The sequence below is a fragment of the Staurois parvus genome, unplaced genomic scaffold (genome assembly GCF_062004578.1).
Source record: "Staurois parvus isolate SC_StPar_1 unplaced genomic scaffold, SC_StPar_1.0 ptg000697l, whole genome shotgun sequence".
Taxonomy (NCBI): Eukaryota; Metazoa; Chordata; class Amphibia; order Anura; family Ranidae; genus Staurois; species Staurois parvus.
The window spans coordinates 3,558,860-3,580,866 of record NW_028318493.1 but is presented as its reverse complement, the minus strand read 5'-3'; the positions used below and the strand labels follow the sequence as shown (position 1 = coordinate 3,580,866).

At 43.0% G+C, this 22,007-nt stretch overlaps 1 protein-coding gene across 1 annotated transcript in view; it reads left to right on the top strand.

The window, feature by feature from the left end:
• The window catches only part of HABP2 (hyaluronan binding protein 2), a 31,150-nt gene that overhangs the window by 8,246 nt on the left and 897 nt on the right, over nucleotides 1-22,007 (top strand). The window contains exons 4-12 of the mRNA XM_089653027.1: nucleotides 2,942-3,049; nucleotides 5,355-5,471; nucleotides 5,993-6,109; nucleotides 7,898-8,069; nucleotides 10,307-10,401; nucleotides 12,834-13,137; nucleotides 15,109-15,251; nucleotides 16,281-16,415; nucleotides 21,544-21,683. Coding sequence (XP_089509153.1) covers nucleotides 2,942-3,049; nucleotides 5,355-5,471; nucleotides 5,993-6,109; nucleotides 7,898-8,069; nucleotides 10,307-10,401; nucleotides 12,834-13,137; nucleotides 15,109-15,251; nucleotides 16,281-16,415; nucleotides 21,544-21,683 — 1,331 coding nt within the window. The remainder of the gene's footprint in view (nucleotides 1-2,941; nucleotides 3,050-5,354; nucleotides 5,472-5,992; nucleotides 6,110-7,897; nucleotides 8,070-10,306; nucleotides 10,402-12,833; nucleotides 13,138-15,108; nucleotides 15,252-16,280; nucleotides 16,416-21,543; nucleotides 21,684-22,007) is intronic.

Genomic DNA, 22,007 nt, shown 5'->3' with positions numbered 1-22,007 from the left:
CCAAGAGGGTTAAGGCGGTGCTGGAAAATAATGGTGGCCACACAAAATATTGACACTTTGGGCCCAATTTGGACATTGTCACTTAGGGGTGGACTCACTTTTGTTGCCAGTGGTTTAGACATTAATGGCTGTGTGTTGAGTTATTTTGAGGGGACAGCAAATTTACATGTTATACAATCTGTACACTGACTACGTCACATTGTAGGAAAGTGTCATTTCTTCAGTGTTGTCACATGAAAAGATAGAATATAATATTTACAAAAATGTGAAGGGTGAACTCACTTCTGTGAGATACTGTATATGTGTGTGTGTATGTATGTATGTACAGTGGGGATCGAACGTTTGGGCACCCCAGCTAAAAATTTGTATTAATGTGCATAAAGAAGCCAAGGAAAGATGGAAAAATCTCCAAAAGGCATCAAATTACAGATTAGACATTCTTATAATATGTCAACAAAAGTTAGATTTTATTTCCATCATTTACACTTTCAAAATAACAGAAAACAAAAAAATGGCGTCTGCAAAAGTTTGGGCACCCTGCAGAATTTATAGCATGCACTGCCCCCTTTGCCAAGCTGAGACCTGCCAGTGTCATGGATTGTTCTCAATCATCGTCTGGGAAGACCAGGTTATGTCAATCTCAAAGGTTTTAAATGCTCAGACTCATCTGACCTTGCCCCAACAATCAGCACCATGGGTTCTTCTAAGCAGTTGTCTAGAAAACTGAAACTGAAAATAGTTGACGCTCACAAAGCTGGAGAAGGCTATAAGAAGATAGCAAAGCGTTTTCAGATGTCAATATCCTCTGTTCGAAATGTAATTAAGAAATGGCAGTCATCAGGAACAGTGGAAGTTAAAGCAACATCTGGAAGACCAAGAAAAATATCAGACAGAACAGCTCGCAGGATTGTGAGAAAAACAATTCAAAACCCACGTTTGACTGCACGATCCCTCCAGAAAGATCTGGCAGACACCGGAGTTGTGGTACACTATTCCACTATAAAGAGATACTTGTACAAATATGGTCTTCATGGAAGAGTCATCAGAAGAAAACCTCTTCTACGTCCTCACCACAAAAATCATCGTTTGAACTTTGCAAATGAACATATAGACAAGCCTGATGCATTTTGGAAACAAGTTCTGTGGACCGATGAGGTTAAAATTGAACTTTTTGGCCGGAATGAGCAAAGGTACGTTTGGAGAAGAAGGGGCACAGAATTTAATGAAAAGAACCTCTGTCCAACTGTTATGCATGGGGTTGGATCAATCATGCTTTGGGGTTGTGTTGCAGCCAGTGGCACAGGGAACATCTCACGAGTAGAAGGAAAAATGGATTCAATAAAATTTCAGCAAATTTTGGATGGTAACTTGATGCCATCTGTGAAAAAGCTGAAGTTAAAGAGAGGATGGCTTCTACAAATGGATAATGATCCTAAACACACCTCGAAATCCATGGGGGATTACATCAAGAGGCGTAAACTGAAGGTTTTGCCTTCACAATCTCCTGACCTCAACATAATTGAAAATCTATGGATAGACCTTAAAAGAGCAGTGCGTGACAGACAGCCCAGAAATCTCAAAGAACTGGAAGACTTTTGTAAGGAAGAATGGGCAAAGATACCTCAAACAAGAATTGAAAGACTCTTGGCTGGCTACAAAAAGCGTTTACAAGCTGTGATACTTGCCAAAGGGGGCAGTACAAGATATTAACTCTGCAGGGTGCCCAAACTTTTGCAGACGCCATTTTTTTGTTTTCTGTTATTTTGAAAGTGTAAATGATGGAAATAAAATCTAACTTTTGTTGACATATTATAAGAATGTCTAATCTGTAATTTGATGCCTTTTGGAGATTTTTCCATCTTTCCTTGACTTCTTTATGCACATTAATACAAATTTTTAGCTGGAGTGCCCAAACTTTCGATCCCCACTGTATGTATGTATATATATATATATATATATATACAGTGCTTTTTTCTCAGAGAGTAGGTGCAGGTACTCCCCCTTGTCAACCCTTGTCTCCCAAGTCACCTCTTGTCTCCTCCCTTTAGCCACCCCCAAGCACCATCCCTTGGTTCCAAACCCCCACCGACCTCCCAGTACTTCCCCTTTTAGAAAATACAGAGCCAAGTATCATTTTGTGGTGCTAAGCAATTTGTATGGAATTTGTTCATGATAACAAGAAAAGCAGTAAAATAGATTGCCTGCAGCCAGCAACATTGTACATCCCACAGTAATAATAGACCCCCTCAACAATAATAGACCACCCCACCAACAATAGATCCCTCAGCAACAATAGACCATCCCACCATAAATTTGACCTGTTACCAGACTCTTGCAATTCCTGAACAGCAGATCTGGAGTATGAATGGAGGAAGCGAATCAGTTCATTCATGCGGATAGGAGGAAAGATCAGAGTGAAAGAGTGAACTTATCACTGTGCTGCATCTCCCTTCACTGTCTAGTCATAGGCTAAGGGGCAGGTCCAGTATGACCTGGGCTCAGAGGAAGTGGGTTGAATGATGCAGGCCATCAGACTCAGGGCATCTAGTGGCAGAAAAGAAGCATTGCAGGGGGGAATCTCTGGACTAAAAGTGGATATTGCAAAAAAGGTTTTTTTTTATTTTAGTATACAGCAGGGAGAAACAAACATTCACGTTGCACCTTCTTTGATATCCTCTTCATATTTTTTTGGCAGTGTTACAACATAAACCTTAAAAAATGTGTTTGTGGCAAAATTATCCATATTGAGCATCAGTGCATCAATTGTCCTCTATGTATTAGCATCCCCTACCCTTACAGTACCTTGCAGTACATGAGCAGTTTGCTAACCCTACAGTGACATCTCTCTACTCAGCGTTTCCATAATCGACCAATAATCATTGTTGTGATGAAAACTCATTGTAGAAAATTTGAGTGTTTTGTGCAATTCAATCTTCTATAGATCCCTGCCTATCGCAGCCGTGTTTTAACCATGGGACATGTGTGGCTACAGAACGAGGATACACGTGTCGCTGCATCGAATTCTTCACCGGATTAAACTGTGAGAGAGGTGAGAGAAGAATTATCAAAACTTTCAGTTATTTCACAAGTCTGCATGAATATGGTCCTGACATGTCAAAATATACAGAAATAGTTTTATCTCTCAGAAAAGCTCCATCTTTTATCGTTAAAAAGCCATTACTCTGTGCTGAGCAATAGATTGAAGAATGGCCACCATCTTTATACTGCTACAGGGGCGGACTGACCATTTGGAAACTCGGGCACTGCCTGAGGGCCTGGGGTCAGTAGGGGGCCCCATGAGATGCCCCTGGTACCTTTTTCATAGGCTTTTTTGAGTTTGGGCAAGGACATAGGGGCCCCATGATCCCCTATTGCCCAGGGGCCCCATGAGTTGTCAGTCCGCCCCTGTACTGCTACACTATCCATGATCTCTATCTTGTAGTGGAGTCAACATATCCATAGGATATCTGTTTTGGCAGTCTATAACAGATTATATATAACCATTGTGTACCAGCAGCTATATGTGCGAGGGAGGTTGATGCCTCTACAAGGTGGATTTAGGCCAACATACATCTTTAGAATGCCGTCACTATGCAATTACTTTCCTCCTCTGGGCCACACCCAGTTGTCCCCTCCTTGGCTTGGATTCTTGTGGCTACATCAAGCACATTTAGTTCTGCTTATGCATAGACCTCAAAGCAGAGTTATAGCCGATACAACTTCAAGTGCTAAGTATATTTGGACTTATTTGGCTCACCTCTTATCCATGTTACATTGCCAAGCCTTGAGACCCAGTGATCCATCCAACATATTTTGCGCACTGCCTGAAGGATTGACTGGGGGGGGAACAGGTGCATATTTACCACAAGGCAAACAAGGCATTTGCCTAAGGCGGCATTTTTCAGGGGGGTAGCGCTGCCCCCTGGAAGAAGGAACACATTCGACAAGGGCCCAGGTGGGAGCCAAGAGAGCCTGCGGGCTGCTTGATGTATGCAGAGCCTGACTCTCGTTCCTGTGAATGTCCGGAGCTTTGAAGGTGAGTGTCTATGAGTTTCTTTCTCTCTTGCCAGGGATGAGAGGGGGGTGGTAGTGGAATGCTCTCTTGGGCAAGGGGGGGGGGGGAGGTGGTGTTGGTTGGTGTCAGGCTCCCTCCTTTGGGGGGGTGGGTTGATGGTTGGTGTTATGCTCTCTCTGCAGTTGGGGGGGGGGTGTTGGTGTCAGGCTCTCTCTTTTGGGGGGGTGGGTTGCTGGTTGGTGTTATGCTCTCTCCACGGTTGGGGGGGGGTGTTGGTCAGTGTCAGGCTCTCTCCTTTGGGGGGTTGTTGGTCAGTGTTATGCTCTCTCCAGAGTGTGTGTGTGTGTGTGGGGGGGGGGGGGTTGGTCGGTGTCAGGCTCTCTCCACGGGTAAGGTTGGGGCAGCACAAAACCTAGATACACCACTGGGGGGGGGGACTTTTTTTTAGCAATTTTACATATCTTTGTTGAGTAGCCACTCTCTCTATCCCTGTTAACTCTCTATGGCTGCCTCTTCTTTCCTGAGATCTCTCAGCCTTAATTGGTATTTAATTGGTATAATATGAAGATAAAATAATTAAATGTATGCTATTCGGTTTGAAAGATCCAATTGATCTGTAGGCGTAACCCTTCACAAATGTTTAAATGGGTTTATGTACATGTTTAATGTGTCTTGGTTTTTAATCAATAAAAAAATATTAATGAAGTCAATGATATCTGTTGGTACCAATTTTTTAATTTTTGATATATGAATTATACCTGGGTTGAGGTGTTGAGCCAAATCCTATCTTTTATGTAAGGAATGTTTTGGCATATGTTTTTGTGGTGTGCTCCCCTCCCCATTTGTTATATGATTAACAAGAGTAGAGCCTGGTAGGATCTTTGCCTTTTTTATTTTTGCTTTCCAATGGAATGAATGCCCCCCTTACAGTGGTGGTCAGAATGCCACCCTTGCAGACAGTAAAAAAAGATAATTGGTGTAATACTGTTGACTCTGCCAAATGGTGTTGGCCCCAGAATTATGCAGGCACCATCATATGGGAGATCAATCAGCCACAGCTCATGGAACCCCTAGCAACCTCTGGAGGAACCCAAGCGCTCCATGGAACATTGGTTGAGAATGGCTGGTTTAGATATTGAACACCTCATTTATGTAGCTGTTTTAAACTCAAAGTTCAGTTGGGATTGTTTATAAATTTGTGGGTATCTATTGAACCTCTTTCACAATTCCACCAGTAAGGGACTGTCTCCTTCCAAACTCTTGGTGTTGGGATCTTGATGTTCCACAGAAAATATCCTCATTGTGTTGAAAATTAATACTTATTTATATTTGGTTGTAGTCATTCGCCCGTGTAAAAATACTACATGCCCCAAAGGAGAGTGCGTCCTGAAGAAAATGGTTCCTTACTACAAGTGTCGATGCCATTACCCCTACCATGGAGTGTCCTGCAACCAAGGTATGTTGTGTTTATATTGTCTGAAATTGTAAAAATTGTTAGTCTAGTGTAGCGTACAGTAGACAGTGTTGGGACAAGTTCCTTTTGGCACCCAAAGCAGAGATGCCTAAATATGACCTTCCCCACCCAAACTGAGACTGATGCAGCTAGCAAATTTGCACAAAGAGTGTCTAAGATGGGGCACAGTACAGAAATGACAGCCGCTCTCTACCCACCCTAGACTCCCCACCATTAGGACAACCATATGTGATGGGCAAGGTGTTGAAATGTGGCTACCCAGTGTGAATAAGTTAATTTTGTTTTTTGTTTTATTAGGGGAGGATTATGCGTACCCTTTCTACTGGTCCTGGCAAAGCATTGAAAAGATCCCAATGGGGACATTTATTCCAGTGACAGCTAAGAGGAGATTTTGCTTCACGTTGCAGAAATTTCTTCTTAACTATAGTGGAAAATCAACATGTTGGTGTAATTCCGGGGATTTGTATCCTATATATGTTAATACTCCTCTTTTTTTCTGTTAGTTGAAGACGCCTGCAAGCAGAACCCATGTAAGAATGGAGGAACCTGCGTGGTGAAAGGGCTCAACAAGTTTGCATGTGTCTGTATGAAGAATCACAAGGGAAAGTTTTGTGAAATAGGTGTGTACTAATAATTATTATTATTTTTATACAAATGTTTTTATATTTTCAACATACTTCTATTTCTTTATTGACTATAAAAAGATGATGGGTGTCTGGAGATTCAATGATTAGGTGGACATACATGTAATGGTCATCACCTAAGCTCCATTTCCATTGATTTTCAATTTCTTATCTGTGCGGGCAGCAGGCACCTCTCTATTGAATGACCTTAGGCTGACCATACATTTACAAACATGGGATGAAGGAAAAGAAAATTGCCAGTGTTGATGCAGGATTCCCTCCTGCTGCATTATTGTATTCTGACAGTGGAAGGTTTCCCTGCCATCAGAATACAGTGATTACTGCTGCCAGATATAACCGGCCGAAGTAATCGTATGAAAAAAACCTGACAGGCTGGTTATAAGTTGATCGATAGGCTGGCAGGCTTTAGTAGAGGAGAGAAGCAACGAGACAGGTTAGAAATCCTTTTCCAACCAACCACTACTGTTTTATTCATGATAATATGATGATGACAATGTTTATCCTCTCCCGTTCTGTAGCATCTATAGTACCCACTGTTAGGATGACCATATTAAGGTTTGTACAAAAGCTGGACAAAAAAATTGCTTTCGACAAATGACTTGTATCTTTGTATCCAACCATAAAGTAAAGAAGCCGTCAGGAAGTTGATAAAAAAAATGATTCGATTCCCCCATCCACACACATTGTGGATGGGGGAATCACTCCCGCTGTGAAACTGTAGTCTGAAACTTTCCCACCATTGGTCCCTGCTGAATTGGCCAAATTTCGATCCATGTATGGCCAGCTTAAGATCTGAGGTGTCCTTTGTGGCTGATAGTCAAATTTAGAATAGATTAGATGACTGCCAAAATTGTGGTCAGAATCCAGACTAGCTTTATATCCTTCACCTCAATTATTGGTTTTATCTTGTTGAACACAATAGTGATTGTCCAGGAAAAGTCAGAATAAATAACTGATCTAGAAAGGATTATATGGGAGTGTTCAAAGATATTTATTGATTGCCTCCCAATGGAGCTGATGATATCTTTTATGGTCAGAAGAGTTGTCATGTCTGAAGGTCAGTGCTGGTTTGGGTACCATTTCCCTTTTGGGTTAGAATAGAGTAGATGTGTTTAAGGGAACTGTGATTAGAATGGAAAAGGATTAGAAGAATTTGATGAAGGTTGGATTTAGCTTGATATATAGCCAAAATTTGAATATATTAAGCTTTTCTAATAGACATGATTTATGGTCAGGATTAGCCAATTTAAAGTGTCATTTCACCAAACTAGTGGAATGAGGAAGGGTTTGACCCTGCTTGTATTTTTTGTTTTTTTTTGCTGGTGTTCATGATCCTGCATGAGACATCTTCAGCTGTCTTCTGATCTTGATGAGGAAGATAAATCTTTATTGTGAACTAAACATCCAAGACCCTATCTGATATATGGATTTTCCATATATTCCTATAGAGAAACCCCTAGTGTAATATCTATAGAAATATAAAAAGTACACTAGAGTTGGCAACCAGAACATTTAACTCAAGCAAACAGTGCTATTACATTTGAACAAAAGCTTAAGATATTCCCAGTGGGGTCGGAGACTTACCTAAAATTTCTGAAGGAATTAAACTTAATTCTACCCAATACATATACTATTGCTTGAGTTTTGCTTGAATGGTAGAGGTTAGATTAAATCTTCCTGCTGCATGGCCAGGTGGTAAAGATTCATTCAGAGAAGTATTTTACTTCTTTTATGTTTGACACAACATATCAAAATGTTCTCCAGAGTCACAAGACTGCTTCCGAAACAATGGATTTCGATACCGTGGCTCTGTCAGTCGCACAGAGACTGGACACAACTGCCTCCCCTGGGATTCTTACCATTTGACTAGAGAGCATATCAACGCCTTCATTCCAGACATCTGGCAGTACGGGATTGGGGAGCACAACTTTTGCCGGTAGGTTTACTCCTTAATGATTGACTGCACATCTCCTAACACTCTGGAAAATAGCGGGTCGGTCTTCCTAAAACCAATAATTCACTTTTTAGCAGACCTAAAGAAAAGCCAACTCATGGCTTCTCAGGAACTCCAGTGGTGAGATCTTTGTCCTTCGTTTCTGGCTCTTCACACCTCTTGTGGCTATTATGAGAACTTCTCACCTGCTGGATGTGTTTTATTTTACAAAAAGAATTTATGAAATTTTTGGTTATTATACAGCATGTTAGAACAGTACAAAGTATACAAACTTAGTCAAAAAGGTTAAAAAAAAAGAGTGGGTAGATAGGCCCAAAGTTGTATATGTCCAAATAGCAAGGTTAAAGCCCTTCTTTATGGTTTCTGCTCCTCATATATGACTACCACAACCATCATCAAAGAGGAAAAAAAAGATATCCCAATTGCCACTAATCAAACCAGTAGGCAGAAGAAAAACCGGAAAGTCTTGAAAGTGGAGGAGATGAGTGGAGGATGGGGTTCCCACAGGGTGCAGACACATGCTTGGGGGCCACAAAAGGCTCATCATGTCGAAAGCAGGGTGCAATCAAAATCAAGTCATTATATTCAATCTAGGGTTCCCGGACCTTCAGAAATTTGGCATTTGGGTCATTCAGAATGGAAGTGAGCTTTTCGTGCACCATAGTGCCCATAAATTGTTATTTAGCCTCAGCAAGGTTGAGGAACTGCTTCCACCAGGCATTGGCCTGTTCAGTACGGTCATAATTATAGCATACACCTGCGTCCGAAAGCGAATCACCTTGGGGCAAGTCCACCAGATGTGAAGTAGGGTGCCCTTCTCCCTAGAGCCATAAAAGCACATCAGAGACACACTGGGAGAAAACCGCGATATACGATCGAGGACCATGTACCATCAAGAGAGCAGTTTAAACGCATTCTCTTGAGCCAAGATGTTTTTAGAGCACTTAGAAGAAGCTAGCCAAATGTAGTTCCAGTCTACTTGATCTAAGGTCTTGCCCAGGTCTGGATGTATTTTATAATACAAATAATGCAGTATTAGGAATGGCATCATACCATGGTGGGTGGAAACACCCTGAACTAAAAATTGCCTGAGAATAAAGCCAAGAACTATGGTTGAAAACTTGCTGAGGTCTTCAGGAGTTATGAGAAGCCAGTGGCTGACTAGGGCCACAAGACTCCATTTAGAACTGAAGACTGACTTTAGTTGGATCTCTTAAAATGAAAGGTTGTGAGATATCTACCTTCCCTCCATGAAACTGTTTGCCTCCAGCATCCTGTACTGTACAATCTTCAGGACTCAGCAAATATATGGATGTAATCTTCATGGAAAACATCTCCACTCTTCCTTATTTGGTTTACCAGAGAAATATTGAGGTGAAGTTCTTCTTCATAAATCCTTGCCATTGCTTGTATTTACCAGCCCCATGATTTATACATCCTTGAGCCCCTATACAGTTTGGAAGCTCCTGAGGTATTACCTCCATAGGGTTCCTCCTCCAATGTAATAGAAATAGACTGCTCCTGAGTTCAACCCGCAGCTTCTTACAATTCACACTTAATAGGGTTTTTGGTCTTTGGTTTTATTACTTCTACACTTAATTATATACAGTAATTATTGTTAATAGAAATGAGCAGAGTGATTTCGGTGAAACTTATTTTCTCAGGAAATTACCAGTTTTGCTGAGTGCAACATTTTGCCAAAGGGACAACATTGGTAAAAAAAAAATGCTTTGGGTAATTTAGTTTTTCATTTTGTGATTTTTTTTTTAATTTTTTTTATTTATATTTTTGTGTATTCAATTGTTATTTGGGTACTGTACCTTTTTTGAAATCCCTGGTGTTCCTGTCAGTCCCTCTGCTTCCCTTTTTAAAAACGTACTACACTAGGCATGAGAGCACAGCGTGGTCAGTTTTCTAGCTGTGCTGAGATTTCACTGCTCTCCTCCAGTGATCGGTAAAACATGATCCCCTGCACAGCCATTCACTGGGAAGATCAGTGTTCTGCTGTTTCTCCTCCCCCAGCACTCTATGCAGCTGAGAACAGAGGGTATGTGATCACTTATAAAAAGGTCTATATAATGTTTTTTATATCTATACACAAATGTTTTACCTTTAATTTATATTTTAAACTGAATGGGTTGTTTTATAATGTGAGGGTTTACATATACTTTAATGTACTGTATGTATCCTTGAGTTTTACTTCTGTCACTCCCACACAGGAATCCAGATGGAGCGGAGAAACCATGGTGCTACTACCTGGATGAGAAGAAGAAACTGAGATGGGATGTATGTGAAGTTCCCACCTGCCCTGTGGGTATGTATTGATGTTATAGCATGCTCCCTGATTTGACTGCTTCAATCATATCTCTAAAGCCAATGCATTTTTTGTTTGGATGGAGTGGGCAAGGGTAAATACTTCTCGTGAAGAATACACTCTCAGCCGCACCCTGCACAGATATAAAACTACAATCTCAGCACCAGCACACACGGTAGCCTCCACCACATGTTTTAGTGTAATAGCGTATCGTTCACAGCATCCGTTGTTGCAATTCTGACCTTTTAAAAAAAGACTGTATCATTCGCTGCCACATCCAGACAGGAATGTAACAGATAACTTCTTCAGAGAGGCAAATGTTCTCTCATTTTTAATTGGAGCACTCAGCAATTCAGTTTAGTAATTTTTAAATATTGTTTTAAGGAAAAGAAAAGAAGATTGTAGTTTTAATCCCTGATATCACTGTGCCAGTGAAGCCGCCTAAATCCACAATCATCCCTAGCATATCAGTCTCACCTTACACGGCACATTAAACAACACTGTAAACACCAGCACGGACAGTAGCCTCCACCACACATTTTAATGTACCTAAATATGAATCATTCACAGCACCCATTGTTCCAATTCTGATTTTTTTTAAAAATGTCTGTATCACTTGCTGCCACATCCAGACAGGAATGTAACAGATAACTTCTTCACAGATCCAAAAGTTCTTTTATTTCTAATTCGAGCACTCAGAAATTCAGCTTAACAATTTTGAAATATTGTTTTAATGAAAAGAAGAGAAGATTACAGTTTTGCGCCCTAACATCACTGCGACCAAGAAGCAGCCTAAATCCAGGACCTTCCCCAGCACATGAACCTCCCCCTGTGCAGAGATTTTTCAGCTCGTAAAACTACAGTGTGAGTGTAAGGAATGGACTCGCCAATGGTGGTGGGACTCACCTGCCTTGTGGGCTGCAGTACCAAGGCTGGCCAGCGGGTGCTCTCAGCAGCCAGAATCTCACTCCTGCAATCAAGCCATCACCTGAGGCTGATTGCAGGAGGTGTATTTAAGCAATGGCCAGGCCTGCAGTCAGTGGCTTGGTGTATTGTGCCCATGAGCCCCTGTGCCAGATCCTGTCGTCTGCCTTCCTGATCCCTCTGCCTGACTCCTGACTTTGATAGAACTCTGCCTGCACCGACCACGGCTATTCCTGACCACTTTCCAGCCTGCTCCTTTAGTACCTTGTCTGCCTGATTGTTCCTGACCTGGCCCGTCTGATTATGCTCTGCCTGCTCCTTTGTGTCTTGTCTGCCCGATGGTTCCTGACCCGGCCTGCCTGACCACTCCACCTCACCAGCCCTGACTGCTCTTGTCTGTGTACATTCCGTTATCAGTTGGAGGTTTGGTTTTGTGTATATTGTGCTTTTTATATTTGTGTATAGACTTTAATAAATTATATTGTTACACCATACTTGAGCCCGCGTTTCCCTGTGTCAGTTCACACGTCTCTGGTCATACTGGGAGCCCTGACAGTCAGACACCGCCTGGTGGCATCTCTAGCCGCCCACGGCACGGGGTTTCACAGGGCGCGGAGTCCAAGTCCCAATCTGCTTGTTCACCAGGGCCCCTGATGGTAGGGATTGACTTGGAGCAGACTGAGACCAGGTCGCAACCCCTGAGTACATCCGGCAATGGGAAAGAGCGCTGCCAGAGGTGTGCGGGAAATGGAGCCTGACGTGAAGAGGCTGGCAAGCCTGATAACAGGGACAGATCCATTCGGGATGGATGGATGGATTGTGAGGCGTAGTCAGGCAGGCCAGGTCAGCAACGTGCGGGCAGTGAGGTACCGGAGGAGCGGGCAGAGAATGGTCAGGGTCACAAGCCGGGTTCAGTAACTAACGGGCAGCGCGGTACAAAGGATCAGACAGAAGGATGGTCAGGCAAGCCAGGGGTCAAGCAGGAGACAATCAGCAGGGTCAGGATCAAATGCAGAGGTCGGCAACGGAAGCTTCACAGGAACAGATAACAGGAACAGGCAATAAAGACCAAACGGCATTTGACATACCTCCTGTCCCGTTTAAATAGCCCGCACTGCGCTATCATTGGTGCCAGGCGCGTGTCCACAATCGCAAGTGTGCATGCGCGGCCGTCACGATCGCCCAGGTCCCGCTGCTCGCTGGCTAGAGTGTATCGGTGCTCTGTGCATGCGCCGCCCGAAACATCGCGGCAGAGTCACCGATCCCTGACATACAGTCTAAACATTAGTACACACAGTAGCCTCTGCCACATGTTTTCATTTGAATATGCATTGTTCACAGCACCCATTGTTGCAATTCTGACCTTTAAAAAATGTCTGTATTACTCCAATACATCAAGACACGATTGTAACAGATAACTTCTTCAAAGATTCAAAAGTTCTTTCATATCCAATTAGAGCATTCAGAAATTCAGCCTAACGATTTTTTAATATTCTTTTAATGAACAGAAAGGAAGATTCCAGTTTTGCGCCCTAACATCACAACGACAATGAAGCCGCCTAAAACCACGACCATCCCCAGCACAACAGCCAGGGTGAATGCTTCATTCTCCACGTGTGGGATAAGAGACCTACCTTTAAACAGCCGTGGCAGGATCATCGGGGGGAAGAGGACACAACCGGGAAAACACCCTTGGTTGGCTTCACTGCAGCTGAAGGAGCCTCGTAGTGGGTATCCCTCGGGCCATTTATGCGGTGGTACTCTGATAGCTGAGTGCTGGATTCTGACAGCTGCCCATTGTTTGAAACCATTGTGAGTACCAGCAACCACATTGTTCTCATTCTTTTTTGGTAGCACAGGTTAGATGAAGACACTCTCATCTGGTTGAGTGTCAAAGCCTAAAGCTGGGTATACACTGGTAGAATTTCAACAAAAATTAAGATTTCATTTGCTTTCAACATTTGATTTTGGAATTAATGAAGCTTGGAGAGCAGAGTCAGATGTAGCAGGTGAAGGGGGCGGTAATGCATTTCGGAGCATGCTCAATAGGCTCCTTCTTCAGACCTTTGTCTGAAGAAGGAGCCTATTGAGCATGCTCCGAAATGCATTACCGCCCCCTTCACCTGCTACATCTGACTCTGCTCTCCAAGCTTCATTTTTGATGCACAGGCACATCCTGGTCTCTACTTCCTGATCCTATAGACATAGTTTGCTGCTGGACGGCTGGATGTCCCACCTGGATCTAATTACCACACAATGAGCCTTTTTAACCGTTTATCTTGTAAGTGCAAATTTTCCATTGTTTACTGAATAAATTGTCAATACTGCACTTAGAGGCGCCTTCCTCTCTTTTTCTTTTAAAGTTTTAGACTTGCCTGAAATAGAGGAATATTAAAGCGCAGTCACTTAAAAGGCAGCAGTTCCTGCACATATAATGAATATAATGTATATAGTGCCCTTGATAATGTCCTATTGGACGAAACGCGTCGATAGGAGTTTTTAGTGCTGACGTCACGCCGCTGCATGATTCCTGGTCGGCAGTGGCTTTCCATGTAAGCAAGTTGAATGTCTTGTTTTTGAGTTGTTTTTATTATTATTATTATTATTATTATACAGGATTTATATAGCGCCAACAGTTTGCTCGGCACTTTACAATATAATGGGAGACAATACAGCAACAATACAGTTCAATACAAGAGGGATAGGAGGGCCTGATCCTTGAAGCTTACAATCTAAGAAGTTTTTATGCCATTTTTAAGAATAAATACTACACTATGGATTACACCAGGGTTTCTCAACTAGGGTGCCTCCAGAGGATGCTAGGGGTTCCTTGAGCAATGAGCAATTTCTGCCTCTCAGATAAGTTCCCACTGACACTACTGAGCTTTTTAGCGATCTGTAAAGGGGTAATTCTTCCCATAAGTGTAAGCAAGGCTGTGGACAAGGGGGTACTACCAGTCCTCCTGTACAGGACCCAGGCCAGCAAGGGTGCACATGCAGCTGGGTAAATTGGATGTGAGCAGGAGGGTGATTGGCACGGGGGGAAGGCGGTTACCGGAACCGATCCCTACATCCCGTGCCCCCACCCCCACAGTGTTGCCGGCTTTCCTCCTTTCCACCGGCAGCTGCAAGAACACAATGGGATCCTTCAGGATGGAGAGTGGGGGAAGGTCACATTTACCAGCCCTTTCCTTTCCTGAATGAGCACAGTGAGTGATCAGTACGGTACTAACCACTCACTGTGTTCATTCAAAACTGAGATTTATTGGGGGGGCCTGTCAGGTTGGCTATATGGGGCCCTGTGATTTCTAACAGCAGCCCTAAGTGTAAGAAGCATTCTTCCATCACACTAATGTATCATGAGTTGTAGATATAGTACTTTTTAGTAAGGGTTCCCTAAGACCGGAAAGTTTTTTTCAAGAGTTCCTCTGATCTGAAAAGTTTGAGAATGGCTGGATTACATGAAGGATTTCACTGGGACTTTTTTTTTTTTTTTTTTTAATATGGTTGAACTGGATGGACTTTTGTCTTCTTTCAGCCAGACTAACTATGTAACTTTGATTATTTCATATGGACTTTATGTTAGTATTTTTTTATTTCACTCATTTGATCGTATGTTTGTTATCACACAATTATTTTGGTGGCGCGTCACATTTTAATGATTGACATTTACGTGGGTTTAATGAGAGTGGCCACATATAACAAAGCGCGGATATAATTTCTTATCAGTGAACCAATAAGACTTCCCCCGTGACCATATAAAATGATTTCTCTTTCACGCAGACCGCAGCCGAACTTCTGGAAAGTGTTCTTGGGAAAATCAGACTTACAGAAGAACGACAGCTCGCAGCAGGTGCTGGAGGTGGAGAAGATCATCATGCATGAAAACTTTATAGAAGGGTCCTACAGCCTGCACTACGATTTCGGTAGGTGACCCGTCCGGCAGTATGATGGGCCTATGCTCAGTTTAGGTTATAGAATTTATGTCTGCTGGAATTTTGTTTTTGTTTTTTTTAATAAGCCATTGCCTCCAAAATCCAATAGTTTTAGTAAACATAGTATGAGCAAGATCTTTCTGCCTGACTCTTACTGACCTCCAGTCTTCTCTTCAGTCTTGCACAGTTGTACTGGCTACTCTAATGCACTTAAATGGCTTACTCTGATTTCTTTGCACACTGTGAGCTTCTCACAATGTGCATTAGAAGCTGCAGCAAGTCAGATAGAGCCAGCCTCATGTCCTGGCTGGAAGGCATCCAGCAACATCAAGCTCTTTGCTCCCCAGTCTGACTGTTCCTGGCCCACCCCTTTCATTGGGTTTCAGTTGTTTCAATCATGGAGGCTTAGCAGCATATGAAGCCTGTCTAGAATCAGCACACCTCCAGGCTGACATTCATCTGTCAATGCATCTTGATATTTGCATAACTCCTCCTAAGAGCCAGCCCACTGCTTGCATCGGGGCTCCTGAGAGGAGTACTGAGGCAGGGTGCCGTGACGTTTTCAGAAAGCTATGTACAGCACCCTGCCAGCCTCTCCCACCAGCCTTGATCTGCCTGCATTGCATAGAAGGCAGGGGTGGACTGACCATTTGGAAACTCGGGCACTGCCCGAGGGCCCGGGGTCAGTAGGGGGCCCCATGAGATGCTCCTGGTACCTTTTTAATAGGCTTTTTTGAGTTTGGGCAAGGACACAGGGGCCCCATGATCCCCTATTGCCCGGGGGCCCCATGAGTTGTCAGTCCGCCCCTGATAGAAAGATACACAGAGACCCAGTGATGACAATACTGGATCTAAAAGTATGCAATGAAAACATTTTTATTTATTATTTTATTTATTTATTTTATTTATTATTTTATTTATTAAAAACGTCAATGAAGGGGGGGAGGGGACCAGAGAAGACAAACTCTAAACCGATTAAAACGTCAGCTCTAATTCGATTTTGTTTCTTTCTGATTGCAGCTCTGATGAAACTGAAGAAGGAGAAGGGGAAATGCGCCAGGGAGACCCGCTTTGTGAAGATGGCGTGTTTACCAGACTGGGAATTTCCACCTGGAAAGATGTGTGCCATCGCTGGGTGGGGGAAGACCGAGAACGGTGAGTTACACAGCATCTCACACTGGGCTGCTGTTAGGAACCACGGGGCCCCATACATCCAGCTTGAGGGGGCCCTCCACCCCAAGAAAAACGGTTTACTATGCTTTATTTATGAATGAACACAGTGAGTGATTGGTCCTTGCGTTCATTCAGGAATGGAAGGGGCTGGTAAATGTGACTTATTTACCGGACCCTTACCCAACTCTCCATCCTGAAGGATCCTATTATGTGCTTGCAGCTGCTGGTGGGAAGGATAGGAGGGAAGACGGTAGCACTGCGGGGGTGGGGGCACAAAGGGGAAACTGGCAGGGTGAAAAGTATGGTGCACAGGTAGGGAGATGGTGCAGTGAGGGGCAATTACTGGAACTGATCCCCTGTATGGCTTACTCTGCAGTAGCTGAAAGCAAGCAGAAGGGAGAGGAGAAGAAGCCATCTTTCAGCTGCTGCAGGGAGAGCCATACAGGGGATCAGTTCCAGTAATTGCCCCCCAGCCATACCGATCAGCCTCCCTACCCACATCCGATTCACCCAGCTGCTTGGGCCCCCCTGCTGGCCTGGGCCCTGTACAGATCCGTAACCAGAACAGAAATAAAGGTGGCAATATTACCCAGAAAATCAAATGTTTTACCACATTTCTTTTTTCAACATTTTAAATGTTAATGTAATTTTAATTTTTTTTTAATATTAGACATTTTTTTTTACATTTTAAATTTTATTTTGTTTTTCTTAAAGTCAGTAACTTCACAAGTCTGCGGGAATAAATTCCTGCCACGTTACAATATACAACAGGATAATTTCTCAGAAAGGCTCCACCTTTTATCATTAAAAAGCCATTCTTGAACTCTAGTTTAATGAATTTGCCTAGGCTGAGATGATGCCATCAATCTACTGCAGGAAGGAAGAAGCATTTCCTCAGTCTCCTCTCCCCCAGTGATCAGACTTCAATATTGTAACTTTGTAGCAAAGTTGAGAGTACGTTTTGGTTCAAACTGCCGTGACTTTGGATCCGATTTGTGAGACCCCAAGTCGCATGACATGTGAAATAACATGTTAGTCAATGAGCGTTTTCTTAATTGGCACTACTGAAGTCGCTCTGACTTTAGAAAAGGTTCCTGTATTACTTCAAGGCGACTTCTATCCGACTTGTGCCCATAGACTTTAATGGAAATCGCCTCCAAGTCGGATCCTCATCTATATTAATATGATTCGGATCCGACATTACAGGAAGATTACCCAGCATTCCCTGAAAGTCGCTTTAACCACTTGCCCTCCTGAGGATTTACCCCCCTTAATGACCAGGCCTCTTTTTGCTGCTCGGCGCTGCACTAATTCAACTTATAATTGCGCAGTCATGCAATGCTGCACCCAAACAAAATTTACGTCCTTTTTTTCACACAAATAGAGCTTTCTTTCGGTGGCATTTGATCACCTGTGTGCTTTTTATTTTTCACGCTATAAACAAAAAAAGACCAAAAATTTTGAAGAAAAAACGATATTTTTCACTTTCAGCTATAAAAAATATATAGTAAACTCAAAGTTAGTTATAAATTTAGGCCAAAATGTATTCTGCTCCATGTTTTTGGTAAAAAAAAATCCCAATAAGTGTATATTGATTGCTTTGTGTGGAAGTTATAGCGTCTACAATCTATGGTATAGATACTGCAATTTACGCCATATTTTTGCTATACAGCGCTGCGCTAGTTTAACGGACAATTGCGCGGTCATGCAATACGGTACATAAATGAAATTTACATCCTTTTTTTCCCACAAAATGAGCATTCTTTTGGTGGTATTTGATTGCCTGTGTGTTTTTTATTTTTTGCGCTATAAAAAAAGTCTGACAATTTTGAGGAAAAAAAACAATATTTTGGACTTTTTGCTATAAAACATGTCCAGTAAAAAAAAAATAAATAAATAAAATTTAGTCATAAATTTCTGCCAAAATGCATTCTGCGACATGTCTTTGCTAAAAAAAAAACCCAATACGTGTAAATTAATTGGTTTACGTGAACGTTATAGCGTTTACAAATGGTGGGAAAGATACTGGGATTTTTAGTTTTTTTTTATACTAATAATGGCGGCGATCAGCGACTTATGGCGGCGATCAACGACTTATGGCGGGACTGTGGCAGACATTCTGACACTGGGGGGGAACTGACTTGGGGTCACTGACATCCCCAGTGACACCAATACAGTGATCAGTGCAAAAAAAAAAACAAAAAACACTGACACTGTACTAATGGCACTGGGGAGGAAGGTGTTAACTTTATTATTCAGTGAAAGGGTTAACTGTGTGAGGGGAGTGTTTTACTAGGGGGGGTGTACTGCACAGGGAAACGCTGATCGGGAGAGAGAAACTCTTCTCTCCCAATCAGCCTGTCAGGAGCTGTCAGGGAACTGACAGAGAGCAGAGCTACTGCAGCTGTGCTCTGTGTCACTGATTGCCGCTGATTGCCGGTAACGATCAGCTGTGACCCGGCGACTGACATCCGCGGCCATGATCGGCAGCACAGGTAGGGTGGTGGCGCACCTCGCGCACGCCCCCTACCTGTTTTGAAAACACACATTTTAAAACGTGGTTTTGCCCAGCCGTGCCGCCCTGCCAACGTATTTCTACAGTGGCTGGGCGGCATGTGGTTAAAGTTACTTCAGAATTGCTTCAAAGTTGCTTCAAATTTGTACTGGCAAAGTCACACTTCAAGTCGCGCAACTTTCAGCTAGCAGTAGTATGAACTGAGACTTTGTGTTTACAGTTTTATTTAGATTCATATGTAAATGTGATCAGCCCCCCAGTGATCATGGCTGCAACTGTAACTGTGTAGAAAGTCACAGTGAGAGCATGCAGCAGGGGCTGATCTGTGTCAGGCATTTGTGAACCCTGAATGGTGATCCTCAATGATGGTTGAACAAAGATGGTGCTAGCTAAGCAATTGACTGTACCAGGGGTGGACTGACAACTCATGGGGCCCCCGGGCAATAGGGGATCATGGGGCCCCTGTGTCCTTGCCCAAACTCAAAAAAGCCTATGAAAAAGGTACCAGGGGCATCTCATGGGGCCCCCTACTGACCTCGGGCCGAGTTTCCAAATGGTCAGTTTGCCCCTGGACTGTACTTAGGTAGGTATCTCCCACAGATATCTGCTCCAACTCATACTTATTGGGATCTGCCAGTGAGGTTGTTGGACACAAATCAGAGCCCATGGAGGCCAGCAGAATGGCTCATGTGCATAAGACCAATATCTTATTTATTTATTATATTTTTATTAATTTCATTTACAAAGAAATACAGTTGCAAGAAAAAGTATGTGAACCCCTTGGGATTATGTGGAGTTTTGCATGAATTGGGCATAAAATGTGCTCTGAACGTCATCTAAGTCACAACAATAGAAGAACACAGTCTGCTGAGCATAATACTACACAAACATTAGATGTTGCCATGGTTTAATTGCACATAACATGTAAACATTCACAGTGCAGGGAGGAAAAAGTATGTGAACCTTTGGACTTAATAACTGGTTGACCCTCCTTTGGCAGCAATAACCTCAACCAAATGTTTCCTGTAGTTGCAGATCAGACCTGCACAACGATGTGGAGTAATTTTGGACCACTCCTCTTCACAAAACTGTTTCAGTGTACCAAAATTCTTGGGATGTCTGGTGTGAATCGCTCTCTTGAGGTCATGCCACAGCATTTCAATCGGGTTGAGGTCAGGACTCTGACTGGGCCACTCCAGAAGGCGTATTCTGTGCTGTTGCAGCCATTGTTTTGTTGAATTACTTGTATGCTTTGGGTCATTGTCCTGTTGCATCACCCATCCTCTGCGGAGCTTCAGTTGGCGGACAGATGGTCGTACGTTTTCCTGCAAAATGTCTTGATAAACTCTGGAATTCATTTTCCCATCAATGACAACAATCCGTCCAGGCCCTCAGGCAGCAAAGCAGCCCCAAACCATGATGCTCCCTCCGCCATGTTTTACAGTGGGGATGAGGTTTTGATGTTGGTCTGCTGTGCCTTTTTTTCTCCACACATAGTGTTGTGTGTTCTTCCCAAACAACTCAATCTTGGTTTCATCTGTCCACAGTATATTTTGCCAGTAGTGCTGTGGAACATCCAGGTGCTATTTTGCAAACTTCAAACGTGCTGCAATATTCTTTTTGGACAGCAATGGCTTCCTCCGTGGTGTCCTCCCATGTACTCCATTCTTGTTTAATGTTTTCCTTATTGTAGATGTGTCAACAAAAATGTTAGCATGTGCCAGAGATTTCTGTAGGTCTTTAGCTGACACTCTGGGATTCTTCTTTACCTCACGCAGCATTCTGCACTGTGCTCTTGCAGTCATTTTTACAGGACGACCACGCTTAGGGAGAGTAGCAACAGTGCTAAACTTTCTCCATTTGTAGACAGTCTGTCTTACCGTGGACACATGAACGTCAAGGCTTTTGGAGATACTTTTGTAACCCTTTTCAGCTTCATGCAAGTCAACAATTCTTGATCGTAGGTCTTCTGAGAGCTCTTTTCTGCGAGGCATGGTTCACATCAGACAGTGCTTCTTGAAACCAGTAAACCCAAAACAGGTGTGTGTTTTTTACGGGCAGGACAGCTGTCAGCAACACATCCAATATCATCACATTGATTGGAGTCAAGGTTGGCTCACTCCTGGCTCCAATTAGCTCTGGGAGAAGTCATTAAGCTAGGGCCTCACATACTTTTTCCTCCCTGCACTGTGAATGTTTACATGTTATGTGCAATTAAACCATGGCAACATCTAATGTTTGTGTAGTATTATGTTCAGCAGACTGTGTTCTTCTATTGTTGTGACTTAGATGATGTTCAGAGCACATTTTATGCCCAATTCATGCAAAACTCCACTTAATCCCAAGGGGTTCACATACTTTTTCTTGCAACTGTATATAAGGAACTTACACAATATCATACCATTCAACACTTTGTACAATACATGATCCCCATGGTCCCCTCTCACCCCAACCCCCAACCTCCCACATTGCCCTCTCTTATCTTTTCTCTTCTCCTACAGTTCTTCTATGCTACATATATTGTCTCTCTCTCCTCTCTTAGTCATCTTTTCCTATTCCCATTGCTACCTCATCCCAATTTCCTTTCTGATGCAGGTTTCACCAACCACTTGCTTGAAGCCACTGTCCAGGTCATCTCTGATGCCAACTGCTCCAACCCCACAATGTATGGGAAATTTATCGACCGAAGCATGCTGTGTGCCGGAGTTCCTGACGGGGGAGTTGACGCTTGTCAGGTCAGTCTCACTATTACCCCGTCTCCAATACCTTCAGGCCCCATTCACACCTGAGCGTTTTGTGAACACGTGCAAAATTGTGCATTTATGAAATGCATGAAAAAACGTGTTGCATTGCTGTTCTAATCACTGTTAATGGCACTTCAAATGGCAGACGTGTGTTTTCCCACATGGAAAAACACTTGAAAAACACGTCAAAAAGTGCGGTTAAAAATCGTGCAAAGCTCAACACCCTAAAGCTGCATTCTCACCTGCTTGATAGAACACTCAAAAATGTGCATTTTGCTGCGCATGTTGGAAACGCACTGAAATCGCGGGTTGTGC